Raw genomic sequence first — 16,606 nt, forward strand, 5'->3', positions numbered from 1 at the left:
TGATAAAATAGATAGATAGGTAGTAGATAGATAGATAGATAGTAGGTAGATAGATAGATAGATAGATAGATAGATAGATAGATAGATAGATAAAGTAAATAAATAAGCCACTTAGGGAGAAAAGACAACTTTGCCATGCAGAAGAGCTCCAAATAACTCATGAGTATACGCTGGCCTCCAGAAGGTGGCGCTGCTCACCACTCCTTACTGAGGGCTGGCTGTGACCTTTCCCCATAGGAAGGGGAAAGAGTGACTGTGGTGGGGGACACTGGCACACACTCCAACTGGCAACGGAGGACAGCAACAGCCGTGGAGCCTTGTGGACAGCACTTTTGATAAACGACAGGAATGGCACCTCCCCTCTGCGGGCTTTCTCCCCAAACAGAATCCCAGTTAACCAGGAGAGAGTGTCAGAGTGGAGGCCAGGAGCGCCCTGCTGCTCCCTCCCAGGTGGCTCAGGTTCAAGGCTGCTTCCTTTGCTTTACTGCCATGCTCACTCCTGAGAGACATACCAGGAAAACTCAAAGCACTGTGAAAAGTTAAAGATGACACAAATACATGGAAGCACACAGCCACGTTTACAGACAGGAAGATCGGGTGTGAAAAAATGTCAATACGACCCTGTCCAAACTTCTCAAAATCAAACTCCAAACTACAGTTGTTTTGACCTCGAACTAACTTTAGGATTTTCTACATAGGTCCCTGGACTACTTTGAAGAATTTGTTTCATCTTTTTATCAAAAAAAAAAAAAAAATAGCCTGGTGCAGTCGCAATCCCAGAGACTCCAGAGGCTGAGGCAGGAGGATTGCAAGTTCAAAGCCAGCCTCAGCAACTGAGCAAGGCCCTAAGCAATTTACCAAGACCCTGCCTCAAAATAAAAAATGAACAGGGGCTAAGGATGTGTCTCGGTGGTTGAGCACTTATGGATTCAATCCTTGGTACTGAGAAAGACAGTGAGAGAGAGACTAGACAGACAGAGAAAGAAAGAGAGATTAAACTAATTATACTTACCTGATGGGTCAAACTGTATGGGAAACAGTGAAGAAGAGATGATGTGGCCTCTGGGCTATATTTTCATGGATACATATTACTAACAGGTGTTCTGGAGACTGCATGGAATGTCTAGAAATCTGATACGTCTGCTTTTGATATTACTAGTCATATTTATCATCCTCAATGTTTTAAAGCACAAAACAACCACATTTCCTTGTCAACTTCATTATAATTAACTGTGATCTGTTATTTAGTCTTGGCCATTTTAAGACTTTTTCATCCACAAAAGTTGTTTTACTCTGATGCTTTCTTGAAAGATTTCTCAAAGTCTTGCCTTGAAGGAAATTTGTGGAAAAGTACAAGTTTCTGATAACTTGTACTGAATCTTGATGATTTGAGATTCAGATCATAAGTCTCTAGGGGCTTTCCACTGAAATGATCTCAAAAGGCTATTGTTCCACTTTTACCATCAAATATTTCCTTTGCTTTATTACCACATTCACCCTGTAAAGGGTTTCCCCTGTGCCCCTTGGTGCAGCCCAGAAACATTTGTGGTCCATGAATTGCTGTCTGTGTGAATAAAATTTAAAATTTTAAGGACCTAAGTTGATAGTCTGGCATTCCATTTACTCCAGTTCTTGACTTCTTTTTTTTTTTTTTTTTTGAGAGAGAGTGAGAGAGTGTGAGAGAGAGAGAGAGAGAGAGAGAGAGAGAGAGAGAGAGAGAGAATTTTAGATCTGGTCTTTTTTTTTTTGAGAGAGAGAGAGTGAGCAGTTCTTGACTTCTTTCATTAAAGTTTTGATTTTTCTGCATATAGCTCCTGGACATCTTTTGCAGAGTTATCCCTAAGAATTCAATGATGTTTACTGTTGTGATACTGTGTATTTTATATCAATTTTTCTCAAAGTATATAGAAAACTATATTTTTTTAAAAAAATGATTTTTTAATTGTAGCTGGACACAATACCTCTATTTTATTTTATGTTTTTTAATGTGGTGCCAAGGATAGAAGCCAGTACCTCACGCATGCTAGGTAAGCGCTCTACCACTGAGCCATAACCCCAGCCCCAGGAAACTATCTTTTTAATTTTAACCTTGTATCTTAAATTTTGTTATACATGATTATTATTTCCAGGGTTTTTGTTTGTTTGCTATTGTTGATTCTTGGGCATTTTTTACATAGATCATCATGACATAAATGAACAGAGACACTTTCATTTCTTCCAAGTGTGTGTGCCTTTGATTTCCTTTTCGTGTTTTGCTGCACTCACTGTAACTTCCAGTTGAGGATTGATACCTAGATGGTGCTGAGCGATATTGATGTATTAGGGGGAGTGAAATTTTAAAACTGTTCTCCCAACCCCTCTATAAAATGGTAGTAGATAAAGAACATCCTTCTGATATCCAATAAGCATTAAACCAGAAAGTTCTGTCACCCCAGGCACTGTGCCAACAGGTGCACATGCAGAAAGGAATCTCCACCCCCCTGCACGGCCACACCACTGGCCCCATAGCCCCTGACTCCAGGCTGTTGGTGAAGCTTTTTGGTGCTTCCAGAGGTCTCCTGTGGGACAGGGCCTGACAGTCCCCACCTGCTGCACACTTCAACATGAGAATCACTGTCACTCAGGGTTGCTTCCAGGGGGACAAGCAGAACTGGGCGTAGGCTGGGCACGTCTGCAGATGAGGGACTGTCTATGCTCTGGGTCCCCGTGGGCCGTGCTTGTGCCCACAGCCTGGGGCTCTTTTCTGCCAGCCCCAACCCTCCCACCAGTGGCACCTTGCACCGTGGCCTGAGGCTGCCCTGCCCAGTCTGGCTCCTTCCCTTTCTCTTTCACCAGCCTTTCCCCAAAGGGGTTTTCCTGTGTTGCTCGTGTGCTGTCTACTTCAGGAGGACCACATGGGCCCATTGGGGACCCCTGATTGTCCACCATGCTATTGTGTAAGGGATACTGGTTCTCAGAGGTTGCTCTGTAGGACACACTGATGCTGAATTTTGCTTAAGCTGTGAGCCAAGCGCTGTCTAACCTGTGCTCCAACACAAAAGTTGGATATGTTCACTTTCTCCAGAAGTTTCCTTAAGTTTTCTTAAAGTAATCATCTAGTGTTTTGCCTAAGGGGCAGATAGATGGCAGAAGCCCTGTTTGGTCTGTAGGTAGAGGTGGGGCTTAAGCACAAGTGTCCATGTTTTCCAGAAAGATTCAGAGTAAAACTGCAGGGTATTTGGTGCCATTGGTAGAAATAAACCAACTCAACAAATCCTCCATTTTGACCTCTCTTCTTACTCTAGTTCTTTTCCCCGTAAACCCCAAGTTGGTCTGATGTTCTGCAGTCAGACACCAGGCCCTCTGAGGATCCCCATAAAGCTTACTGTCCTCCCACCTGCCCCTCCTCATGCAGAGCTGTGCAGAGACCCCCTTGTGTGTTCACGCCTCTCGCATGCCATGCCAGCCCTCTTTCTGACCTGCTACCATCATGTCTATATGAGAGGGGTGCAGGGAGGGAAGGACATGCACCCCAGCTGCCTTTCTGAAATTTCCTGGAGCAATTTAATGCTAGTTTAAGTACAGAACTGAAAGTGCCTTCACCAGCATCACAGGGTGCAGTGGCTGAAGGGACCTTAGAGGTCATCTCATGCACTGCTTCAGGTGGAGAAGCAAATGGAGCGCTCGGCTTTCCATACCACAGTCACCGCTTCCCCCAGCACAGCTTCGCTCTCCACTGTGTCTTGGAGAGGCCTCTAAGGAACGCTGCCCTTGGACAAGCGTGGGTAACCAGGAGCCCGTCACCCATAATCAGAGCTGCCCCTGTGCCTGGGTGGCTCACTCTGCCTGTCCTGCTTCTCTCCAGCAGCTGTAGACTAGGAGGACCTTGTGCTGCTCTTGGCCATTTCTCCCTTCCCTGACCAAGACCCTCCAGGTGAAGAGCCTCTGGGCTAGAATCACACAGCTGCAGAGGACGGGAGGTGGGGGCCTTGCTGCAAACAGATTCTGAGGGACTCGCAACCTTCCTCAATCACAGTAGCCTCCTCTGCCTTCGCTGAACCCACAGTAGAGGACTGTAAATGGCACCTTCACCTGCCCCTGGCAGCCATGCTCACCAGCTCAAGGAGAGAAACACAACAGAAAGGTGGGGATCAGGACTCACATGTGATGGACAGTCCCTAGCCTCCACCATGGACATCCCCCTGGGACTCCTGGGTGAGGGCATCACTAACCGTATTTACTAGGGCTCCTGCAATTATTCAGTGTTGATTTTGTGAGAGGAGATGCCTCTTCCACCTGCTTCCCGAACAGCTTTGCTCATCATCACAGAAAGAGGACGTCCTCATCCTCCTGAATCAGACAACTTTTCCTACCAGGTCAGAATGTTAGGGTTAAGACGAGTGCCACACTTTCAGTAGGTTTAGAAAACTTGACTTACTATAACTCAACAAGTTCAGCAGCCCTGGGGCCACACCAACAGTGCCCACTCCTGGAACCCACTGACCCTCTCTTCCACGCTGCCCGGCTGAGTTCCCAGTCTCAGGAGGGTCCACAGCCTGCCCTCCCCGCTTTATAATGCTGTCCTTCTTCCTGGTCATTTCCAACAGATGCTTGTATAAAACCTGCTATCACCATATTCTACGTCTGGTCAAAATATGAAAATAATGTATTTATCCAGAGGAAGAAGGAGGGGGAGGAGGAGGAGGAGGGGGAGGAGGAGGAGGAGGGGGAGGAGGAGGAGAAAGAAAAGCAGAGGAGGAGGAAGAAGAAGGAGGAAGAAGAAGAGGAAGGAGGAGGAGGAAGAGGAGGAGGAGGAAGAAGAGGAAGAGGAATCAGTTTCCCCTCAATCTGTGACAAGATCTGGATCTGGTCTTGTCGCAAGGCCAAGACCCCATTCAGGGAGAAAGCCCAGCTCAGGGACACCTCCAGGACCACAGCTGCACCTGCCGAGCTGGTGGCCATGCCTGTCCACTCTCAGGGCACATCCAGGGGAAGCTGGCAGAGAGGAGAGAGGCAGATGCAATTAGGTGACAGTGGACTGCAGGGTGTGTCCACTGCCCTAACCTCCTGCTCTTGCTGTGGGTGACTTTGACCTCCACACACTTTCAGCCTCTTCCATTCCCACATAGTTGGGGGTGAGTGCCCAGGAGGGCAGCTGGTTACAGAAGAAAGAGACCAGGTGTGCTCTGGTTTACCAGATGTGATCTGGCTCCCCTGGTGTGACCTGGTTTACCAGGTGTGAACTGGCTTGCCTGGTGTGCTCTAGTTTACCAGGTGTGACCTGGTTTACCAGGCGTGATCTGGCTTACCTGGTGTGATCTGGCTTACTTGGAGTACATTTGTCACTAGGATTCATTCACTGCCTGGTAGGTAGCTCCTGTTCTTGCTTTTGCATTCGGTCATCTCAGACTAGGTTTTTGTTGCAGCTTGAACACTGATGTTGCTGTGTAATCTCGAGTTGTGGGCTTTCCTTCTCTGGGCCCTAATTCCCAGGGCCTGTGCAGGCTTGCTCAGCACCAAAGGTCTGGCAGTCTGCAGCCTGCTCTCTCTTACTGGTCCACTCTGCTGCTGCCCCCCTCCCCAGCTGGCACAGTTGCCTCCCTCCCCTCACTCCAGGAGTGCAGTGGCTGGCTCTGAGGCAGAACTGGGAGACAGCCTTCATGCAGTCGCTCAGCACAGCACTGTGCCAGCTCCCTTGTGCCCCCGTCTTGCCCTCTCCTCTGCCACAGGCTGCTTTGAGGGCCAGTCACAGCCACGGTGAAGTAGGCTCCTGCCCACCAACTGCAGGGACAGCCAACCTGGGGCCTCGTCAAGATCAGGCAGCACAGGATTCCGCTGAATTGCTTCTTGGTTCCTACTGCATCCTGACCCGAGAACCCTGACACCAAAGCTTTAGAAATAAGAGGGTTTTCTTCACCAGGACAAAGACAAACATAAAACCCTGCCCCAATCAGGCAGTCTCTGGGTGTTCCTGCCCCTTCTGCTCTGTGAAAATGGAGAGATGGGAAGGAGGGCACAGGACTCAGAGCAAACAGAGGTCCTTAGGGTCAGACCTCTGCCCTGACTATGCCCCCCAGGCCCTTGGCTCCTGAGCACAAGGGCTCTTCCTCACCAGACCTGGTTCCTGCAGGGTTCAGGGAGGGGCCTTTCTGGAGAAACCCCAGTCGCCCTCTGCAGAGGCCCTTTTTCTTCATTCTGTAGTCCGTCCTCACCCACTAGTCCTGCTTCGGGCCATGCCTGGTACTGCTCTAGGGTGACACCAGCTAGGTACAGGAGGCAACTGGGTTCAAAATTGCTTTCCAAATGGCACACCTGAGACCAGGTAACAAAACCCACCCTCCTGCACAGCTCTGGGAGGAGGGCCAAGGACCAGGATGCCCTCTGTCTCTATCCTTTACTCACACCTATCCTAGCCCATCCATTCACTCACCAGGGACTTCATAGGCTCAGGATGGGGTGGGCAGTGGCAAGCCCCCACACACATGGTCCCTATGCTAAGAGACCTTGCAGTTCAATTGAGAAGAATGAAAAAAGAAAAAAAAAGTGTGCGACTCCAATTTGGCATGGATGGTGTTAAAGAATACAGGGAAGCCAGGCATGATGGCCCACACCTGTAACCCCAGCAACTGGGGAGGCCAAGGTAGGAGGATCACAAATCCAAAGCCAGCCTGAGCAACTTAGCAAGGCCCTAAGCAACTCTGCAAGATCCTGTCTCCAAATAAAATAGAAACAAAGGTTAGGAATGTGGCTCAGTGGGTAAGCACCTCTGGGGTTAATGCCCAGGAGCAAAAAGGGAAAAAACAGGTGGGGAGAAAACTAGACTGGGGCATGGCCTATATCAGGAGGACATGGGAAGTGCCCCACACTGGGAGAGGTGACTCATGGGAAGGGGGAAAAGCAGCCCCAGTGAAGGCGGGGACAGCCCCAGTGGAGGCACCCAGAGAGCGAAGAGCTGGTGCACAGGTCGGGAGGGAGCCTTGCAGCAGGTCTGCAGAGGCGAGGCCACAGCACAGCAGCATGGCTGGGGAGATGTGGCCCAGGACCAGATCAAGGAGACTCTGTGGAGCTGGTGAGGGGCTCTGTTACCTTTGGTCAAACTGTGATGGTCAGCTGAGCTGCCAAGGGATTGTAAGAAGGGGCGGGACATGGACTGGTCTGTTTCTTAGAAAAGAAATCATGCTGGATGGGAGCAGATATCCATCTACTACGACAGTGGATCAGGGTAGGAGTGTTGGGGAGACCAGCCTGTGTCCGCTCGGAGCCCCTCCCTAGCAGTCTGTGCAATTCCTTGAAACCCTTTCCCCAGACCCCACTATAAGTCTGGCCTTTCCCTGCTCGAGCTCAATAACCACAGTGTCTTCTCCTGATGTCCAGTGAGAAGTGACCTCGAGACAGACAGAATATGTGGCTATGGGACTGCTCGCTGCCGATGGAAATGTAAGACACAGGAACACAAAATTGGAAAGTGCCCCAACACCTCCGCTTGCTGTTTAAAAACATGGAAACAAGAGTCGACTGCTCACCGAACACCAAGTTCTGAACCCAGTTCTGCTACCTACTAGAGTCGCCAGCAACAGAACCCCTGTGTCTTCCCTTCCTCATCCCTGAAGCAAGGAGGTCCCCAGAAAGACCACAGACCCAGCCATCAAAGGAGGTTGCTGAGCTGCAGCCCAGGTCTCAGCAGGGGAGGCAGGATGACAGGCTGGAAGCCCTCTGAGTCCCAGGGGCCCTTCTGGTTGCAGTGAGGGGCTGTGGCAATGCAGGCTAACCATGAGTTTTGACACTTTAAACGCTGGACAAAATATATACACATGTTGTTATGTCATCGGCCATAAGCCTAAATAAAACATCACAAGTTTATTGTCATTTGAAATACAAATTTAACTGGAAAATACTGTTCTTCTATTCCGATCAGAAAAGAAGTTATCTATCTATTGTTAATTAGAATAAAACCCAAATAAATATTAATTGAATCTTGTTTGGAATGTACTATATTTCAAAATGCAGACCTCTGGGGACAAAAACAAAAGAGACGAAATGGGATGGGCAGCCTGAGGGACCCCTGGTGAGCTGAGGGGCTGACCAGGTGGGCACCTGTGGGGTTCCACGTCCAGCAGAGGGCAGCAGAGAGCGTTGGGCTGCTTTCTGCTCCTGATCCTGAAAACTGCTGACGAAAGTGGGTAGTGAAGCATGTGAACACATTTTCCTGTCCAAACTGTATTTCAGGGTAACAGATGGCATAGGAGGAAACGTTTTGCTCTACAAAGTCATTCAGCTAAGAAATAGGGTGCCACCATGCCAAACCATGGACACATGATGATCCTTCAATGAATGTCAACCACCACTAAAATAAGGAAGAAAGAAAGTGTGATGGCTCATGTCTCCTTACTGATGTGCACAGTGTCACGTGTGAGCCACCAGGCAAGGAACGTGGCATGGGCCTAACGTTTTAGGTGCAGAAACCAAGGCCAGATTGGGTCCCTTTTGCCCAAAACAGTACAGAGAAGCTTCATACAGCCTTTGTCCAGTTTCAGCAGGTGGTCAGCCTGTTTTGTCCCTTGGTCGTCTCCCCTCTCCTAGATTACTTCAAAGAAGGACACAGTATTTCATGGTTGTCCATCTAAACATATTTTGGAACTTAGAATCAGAGAAAAGACTCTTTAGAAAATAGAACACTATTCTACTTATTACCAACAAAGGAAAAAAAAAAGTCAATACAATTTCTTTAATAAAATCTAATAACTGATCAGTGTTCAAATGGCCCTGGTTGTTTCACAAGTGTCTTTTAAGAGTTGGTTTCTTAGAAGATTCTGCAAGTTTCGCACACTGCACAGTGGTCTCCAAGGCCTCCCGCATGGTGGAGTTGTCTGTGGCTAGTCCCCCTGAAACACACTGTGCAAGACCAACTGCACATTGGGATGAACCTCTGCACCTCACCTCTGTGGTGCCAGGGGCACAGGAACCTGTTCATACCCAGAGAAGCCACAATCCAAAGTGGGGAGCAGAGTACGCTCCAGGACGGTGTAGCTTGTATTGGGTTGCCCCTCATGCTGTGTGGGGTCCCTTCATTATTCTCATACTTCCTGTTTTACACAGTGCTTTTCACATCCATGATCTCTTCTAATCCTCACACTAAGCTTTTGAAAGAGACACAGCAAACAGCATCTTCTTCACCCTGCACTTGTGGAGACTAAGGCTTTCCTCAAGTTCCCCAGACTATTGGGAAAGATCCGACCCAGACCCTGCACCTCCAGTACAAATCAGAGGCAGCACAGCATGGGGTGTTCACAGGTCAGAAGCCCAGGGCCCCTGCCACTTGCTGTCACCTTGAGGAGGTTGCTTAACTGGCCTGCACCACGATTTCCACATCTCCAGTCCGGCCTTCCTACTACACAGCAGACTCAAGCACAGACCCAGTGTCTGGCCCCATGTTACGATTATGCTTTGCCTCCTTTCTTGACTTCAATGTGATGCTTTCTAGAGAGAGGCCACCTCATCCTTCTCAGCATAACAGCACAGCAAAGCCAGGGACTTCTTCAGACTTGAATCAGTGCCACCAGTAACAGTGGTGGGGTGACCCCAGGCAAAAAGAAAAACTAACTCCGCATCACCAGGTAGGCAGTATGAGCCTGTACCCTGAAGAGCCCAGGCTTTTCTCCCTGACCCTGGTCCTCCCCCTCACTCTCTAAAGGGGCTAAACTCCGAAACGCAACCTGTTGGACCAACACTGTGTATGGCCGTGGACAAACTCACCCTCAGCATCAAGGGACACCAAGTCACACCACTGGACCCTCTGCTGTGACTGTGCAAGAACAAAGGCATGTCACCCTATTTCTTTGTTTCCAGAACAAAATTACGCTGGATAAGAATCACAGAAGAGGGAGGCAAATATTCCCACGTGCTCATTTCCCTGGGCCCACGAGCTGTCTAGGACAGAGCAGGGAGGCCCCTGGTCTGGTCAGCACAGTAGGCTCAAAGCAGGTGTGGACAGGGTGGAGCTGCCTCAGGACTGAGTCCAAGAGAAAAAACTCATGCCCTGAGGACTGACAAGGGGCCAAAACACTTTTCAGTACAGAGAATTTGGGCAAAAAGAATACAAGCAGCAGGCAGAGAGAAAAGGTACCACTCCTACAAAAACTTATGTTTGTTCCTGTGACCACCAAGAATTGCTACTGTTCTGTTTTTAGTTGTCACCAAGTGGTGTATATTTAGGTGGCACCAGTGATAACGGATGCACATGTAGAGTGTGTATCCTACAATCAGGGTGTTAGCAGTGCCATCTCCTGCAACGTCTATCCTCTCTTTGTGTTGGGAGCCTGACACTCCTCTTTTCTATTTCTCGATAAAATATGTATGAATTCTTGTAAACCATAGTCTCCCTACAGCATGCGGCACCTAGGACTGGTTTCTCCTCCCCAGCTGTGTGTTCACAGCCCTTATGCAACCTCTCTGTTCCCTGGCTCCCTCCCCTCTAATCTCCATCAGCTTCTTCCACTCTCTACTTCTGTGAGATCCTACTCTTTTCCAAATGAACTTGGTTCCTCTCCCTTAAGCCCTGAGCATCTCTTTCTTTCCTTGGAATCCATTCCATCATGGTGGCAAGAGAAACTCAGGCTCAATTGCAAAACCGTTTCTTACTAGAATCGAATTGGACCCAAAAGCATCACCAGGGGATGCCCAAAGAAAGGCGGGAATAAAAGGGGAAGGAACATGAGGAAAATTCAGTTAAACTAAAACAAAAGGAGGGAGGAGAAGAGAAGGGAAGGGGAGAGGACAAGAAAACAGAGAGCCCCTGGGAGGAGGAAGACCAGGCAGCAGAATTTCTACTATTTTGGAACAGCTCTAGAACCCAAGTCTAAGTGAGAGCTCCCACAGCCAGGTCACACTTGACATGGTTCATGTCCTCACACAGGATTCTCCACACTAAGGTAAGCAGGTGCCACAGACGCACAGAAGCAACATGGCGGCCTTGTTGTATCATTGTTTTAAAGAACTTCAGGGGCTGCAGAGCTAGTGGGAGACGGTGTAGGAATAACAGCATGTTTATTCCGCCTTTCCATGCCTTTCTTCTCCTCCCACCTCTGTCCTTCTGTTCTAATTCACCAAACCCACCCAAGGTGAGGGGAGAACATAGGACTCAGTGTTTGTTCTGCGAACAGTGGGAATATGATGTGTCCTCTGTGCCCTTTGTGACTGAGGACTCAGGAACACAGCTCTCCATGCTCCCAGCCCACTCACCCAGCCAGCTCTATAAAGGTACCCACCCGCCTGCCCACTCTGGGGCCCTCAGCTCGCAGTCCCCATGGCAGACATGGCTCAGCGATTCTGCGCTCCCTTTGTCAGCCTTCTCCTTGTGGCCCTGATGTTCCCAGGTAAAAGAGAAAGATTTCCTGGGAGCCAGGTTCTCCCGCAAAAGTCTTTGCTGAGGTCTGGAAGTCCAGGCTGGCCAGTGAGACCCTAAGTCCCAGGAGAATGTTTTCCTGATGGGACTTTTGGGCAGAAGTCTCTGAGATGAGTTCTCAGACACTTTGAATGTGCTGATGGCACTGATTTCCCAAGCAAGAAGTTCCTTCCTTTCACTTTGCTTTCTTATTTCTGGAACATTCCTCCGCCCCTTATGGAGGAAGACATTAAGTCTTAGGGAATCCCGACAACTGCACTGGAGACGTCTCTGCACAAACAGCTTTTCACCACCATTCTTCTCTTCTTCCCTCAACACACACTCATGCACATGTACACAAGTGTGCATACGCTCAGGTAGCACCGGGCACTCTTCCACCTTACCCCATCCGATTGCCCACCGTCCCTGCCCTTTAGAGGGGCCCTGTCCTCGTGGGTTGCTGGATGGAGAGCACTGAACCCCTCTGCATCTGCATTCTCATAGGCTCGCCCAGAGCCCTCTCTGTGAACTCCTCGGGCAGTGAGGTCCCCAGCGGCCCCCAGGAAGGAGCTCCTGGGCAAGGAGCAAACGGGCCTCCTGCGGTGCATCACCAAGTAAGGCGTTACTTCCAACCGCGAACTCCCCCTTTTCTTGGTGAGTCAGGTGCCAACGTGCATGACAAGTTCACCACTTAGGAAATACTGAATGAATGAGATGGGAAGGTGACTGTGTGGAGGGGTTTGGGTGGACAGTAGTTGTTGTGTGTGTGGTTCAGGCTGTTCTACCTATCAGGAAGGACATGCAGGGTGTGTGTGTGGGGGGGGGTGTGGATTCGCACATTGGAGGCACTGGGGATTGAATCCCAGGGCACTCTGCCCCTGAGCTGCATCCACAACCCTCCTTTTTTTATTTTTTTGAGACAGAGTCTGGCTAAGTGCCTGTCTTCAAACTTGCAACCCTCCTGCCTTGGTCTCTGAAGTTGCAGAGGTCATAGGCAGGCACTACCCAGCACTGTGGGCTGTGGAGGTCTTACAGCCTCTTCTGGGCCGATCACTGAGGGCCTCATGAAATGTGGAAATACTGTGGGACCAGGAGGTGAATTCTCTAAGGCTCTTCTGTAATGTCTGAGTTCATGCAATACAGAAGCCAGAGGAGACACTATTGATTGATCACTCTCCTCCTGCCAGGAGACTTCACAGGTCATTCGCTGCACAGGAATTTACTGGACACCTCTAAGTGCCAGGTGTGAAGTGAGTTCAGGGACTGATTCCTGGGGATGGGAACACAGCACACACTGTATGCCAGTCTCCTTGAGTGAGGAGGAAACAGGAAGTGGCATGGAACCACAGCCCAGGCCACCCTTTTGGACTCTCAGGACAGCCCTGGTCAGTCTCCAGGGCCCTCCCTGCCCAGGACCATCCTTGCATATCCACAAGGCCTGGAGGAAACACTAGTTTCTGGGCTACTCTTATTTCCAGATTCATTGCTGATCCTGAAACAGGAAAATCCAGATGAGCATCTCAGTGCAGAGGAGGACAAGAGGGTGATGTCAGATTTCTGGTAAATTCAGCATTAAGGTCTCACCAGCTTTAATTTCTGCTTTATCCTCACCTCAGTTGCTCTGGAAGTGGCCTCCGATTTCAAAGGGCTTACTGGACTGACTCTCCTCCCAAGAGAAGGGAAAGGAGACTAGCACAAATACACACAAGTGCAATTCCAGGCATTTAGCTAGCAGGGCTTCACGTAACAGGACCGTTCCTCCTAAGGTCTGGAGCAACAGGTCTGGAGTGTCTACAGTTCAGAACGTGAAAGTGTGAAGACAGAAAGATGTTTTATACCCACTGCCATCTCCCACTCTGTCCTTAAGAGCTAACATGGCCACTGTTCAATTCCTGAGACAACATTAAGAGGCTAACTTTGATGTTTCTTATGCAGAACCTGAACCAGCTCTGAAAGTTGTCAACTGCAAGAAAGCTGAAGGTCTCTGTCAAGAATATTGTAATTATCTGGAAACACAAGTCGGCTACTGCTCTAAAAAGAAAGATGCCTGCTGTTTACCCAGGAACTGAAGTCACCAAAGCAGAAACAGGGATGCTCTGTCCACCTGTCTGCCCTCTGGGCCATGAGGTCAATACAGATGCAGGTTTTTCATGGAGAAGTGTCTCAGAAGACACGATCTGAGGCATTGCCATGAGCAACAAACCAGCTAAACATTTTCTTGTAGCAAAATAGATGCCAAAAGACAACCTTACAGAAGGTGACAGCCTGAGATGAGCAACATGTTCAAAATCACAATTTGTGTGCTGGTGGGTGTGGAGGTAATAAAGTTTCATGGAAAAGCTTCAAGCAATGTGTTCTTTTATTTAATAAGTATTTGCTGAGTACTTACTTTGCTTTAGGCACTGAGAAATGTTGTAAATTAGGAACCTGAAGAAGATGTGGGGAAACAAATTCCTAAATACTTAAAAACAATAAAATGCTGCATATGTTATCATGTGGATGGAGGCCAAGAAATACGTGCAGCAGACAAATATAAGAGAATCGAGAAAGGGTTCCTGGGATTTGAGAAGAACTTGCACATGATTGGGAATTTATTAATTTGCTAGAGGAAGGCAGAGATCTCCAAGCAGAGGGTACAGTTTATAGAAAGCTCTGAGATGAGGGAGTGTGGAGTAAATGGGGAGAAGCCCAACAGAGTTGCAAAGAAAGAGGTTGATTCATAGCAGCAGCTGAGGCTTGTGTAGGAGATGCTGTGACATTTTCAGGGCAAGCTGATAGGACACTGGAGGGCCCTGCATAAGAGAAGGCTGTCAGGTGCTGGAGGAGAGCAACATGGCTCAATTTTCAGTTTTGAATATTCATTCTAACAACAGATTTTGGAATGGGCTAGAAATGCATAAGATTAGAGGCAGAAATACCAGGTAAGAGATGGTCTTATCTGGAGTTCAGGGAGACCCAATGTGCTGAAGTAGAAATAGTAGATTATAGGAAAACACCATCAGGGGGCATTCTAGAGAGGAGGTATTTATAGGTCTGGTGCCAAAGAAGGAATGGCAAATGGGACGTCAAAGACTGTGAGCACGGCTACCCCAGGAAGCAAGGAGGAGCGTAGAGCCAGGTTGGCTTCAGATGCGTTGAAATGGAAGGACTTCACACAAGTTCAGTGAGAGCTGAACAGAAGTATATGAATCCCAGGAGAGAAGAGAGTGAGACAGACAGGTAGAGGCCATTCACTTGTGGATGGTAACAATCCATCATGAGAGATGAATCTCTAGGGGAGAAGAGGGACTATGGTGAGGGATGCTAACTTTTAAGAGGGGTAGAGAGAATGGGGAAACATGGAGGGTGATGGAGTAGGAGAGACCGGAAATGGTGCCATTCCAGAAGATGAGGATGGAGAAAGTTCAGGGCAGTGGAAGGCAGTCCTGGAAGAGGCAACACCTGAGCCAACAGGAGGTCGTTCTGGAGAACAGATGGACAAAGGATGCCCCACCTGTCGCCCCATCTTCCCTCAGCCATAGCACCAAGGTACAGGGCACCAGGCTTCTCGACTGAGTTCCATTATCCACGTGGCCTGGGATATTTAGTTCTAGGGTGTGAGTGTCCCTCAGGTGACAAGAAATAAAAGTTACTGAAGGAAGCGTTTTGTTTCTTTATGCAGTGAGAGTTAAATAGTGAAGAGGCATGGGAGCAGAATAAGGGTCTCTGGGAGGAGAAGTGTTCAAAGGAAGAATAAAGTTCAGATGACTGAGAGAAATGGAGAAAAAAGAAAGCAAGCAGGTCACCATTATCCTTGAATCCAGTCACATCTCTGCTCTCCTTCACACACTCATTCATTGATTCAAAAAATGCTAGCAAGCATCTTCCCTACCCCAGGTATTATTCTATGTACAAGTAATTCAATAATACCTAAAGTCTTTGCCTTCATGGAGCCCACATTCTATTGGGAAGTCAGACCATAAACAAAGTATGAAAATAAAATACATGGTATGTTAGAAAGTGATATGGGAAAAGAAAATCAGGGGAGCGAATGCAAATTGTCAGACAGAGTGTTGATATTTCAGAGGCCCAAAATCTCACTGAGAAGGTAGCTATTGGGTAAGGACCTGGAGGGGTTACAGAGAGACCTGTCACTGTCTGGTGAGCCATGGGCATTCCAAGGGGACAGCAGCACATGGTGATGTCCCAAGGCATGTGTGTGTTTGGTATATTTAAGAAACAATAAGAAGTATCCTCCATGCCTGGAGCAAAGGGAAGAAGGGCAGAGTGGAGTACAAGGCCTAACCAAGGAGGTTTAGGCCCAACGGAGATGGGACTAAGCAGTGCAGAATAGAGAATTCCCTCTCCCTGAACTTTGGAAAGAAGGTCTCACTGTGTCCTTGTTGGACTCGAGTCTCTTTGATGGACAGGAGAGGAAAGGGGGCGCCAGATAGTGAGAGCCCCCTGACCTGCTCTTCTTCTCAACCAAGCAATTTTCAATCCACTGCCTTCTAACTGTCTCCCCAAACCTCCCAAGCCATGGCTGATACGGAAGGGAACAGGATGGAATGCCACAGAGTGGGCTGGACACCAACCCACAGTATGCAGCTCTACCATTTTTAACACCTACACAAATTCCACTGAATGGATTCGTGCAACTACCTCATCTCCCCTGTTGGCACAGGGCTGCTCTCATCTTTTAAGGTTAAAAGCAATTCAATAGACATTTTCTTCAATAATCTGTAAGAAAATGTTCCAGATACTGAGGATTGATATTGTTATAGAATATGAGTGATTAAAATCTTAACACATATGCAAATAGACCTTTATGTTTTTTAAAATTTTTAGATGTTGATGGACCTTTATTTATTATCTTATTCATTTATTTATACGTGATGCTGAGAATTGAACCCAGCACCTCACATACGCTAGGCAAGCACACTACCACTGAGACCCAGCCCCAGCCCCGCCAATGGACCTTTAAAGAGAGGATTCCTACTTTTATGCTCTCATCAGTAGTATATTAAAATACATAATTCTCCACTCCCTTTCCAACCCCAGGAATTATTAAAAGTTAAAGAACTCTCCACTCAGGCAAAAAAAATAACTCACTTCTTCAGTAACATGTCATTTTTTCCTTTTTTCTTATTCTATACATTTAAGGTATAGAAGGTGATGTTTGGACATGCATATACCTAGAGAAATGATTACCATAGTCAAGCACATTAATATACCATCACCTCATATCATGACTTTTTAATGTACCAT

At 48.1% G+C, this 16,606-nt stretch overlaps 1 protein-coding gene across 1 annotated transcript; it reads left to right on the top strand.

Moving 5' to 3' along the window:
- Positions 1–6,212: 6,212 nt before the first annotated feature.
- On the top strand, positions 6,213–7,541 carry LOC308635341 (beta-defensin 104A-like; the record flags this gene model as incomplete). The annotated part of the gene is made up of 2 exons (XM_081269682.1): positions 6,213–6,219; positions 7,354–7,541. 2 exons carry the CDS (start codon positions 6,213–6,215, stop codon positions 7,539–7,541), a joined length of 195 nt encoding a protein of 64 aa, XP_081125808.1.
- Positions 7,542–16,606: the final 9,065 nt, after the last annotated feature.

The sequence above is a fragment of the Spermophilus citellus genome, assembly GCF_964194105.1.
Source record: "Spermophilus citellus genome assembly, chromosome: 16".
NCBI classification, from domain to species: domain Eukaryota; kingdom Metazoa; phylum Chordata; class Mammalia; order Rodentia; family Sciuridae; genus Spermophilus; species Spermophilus citellus.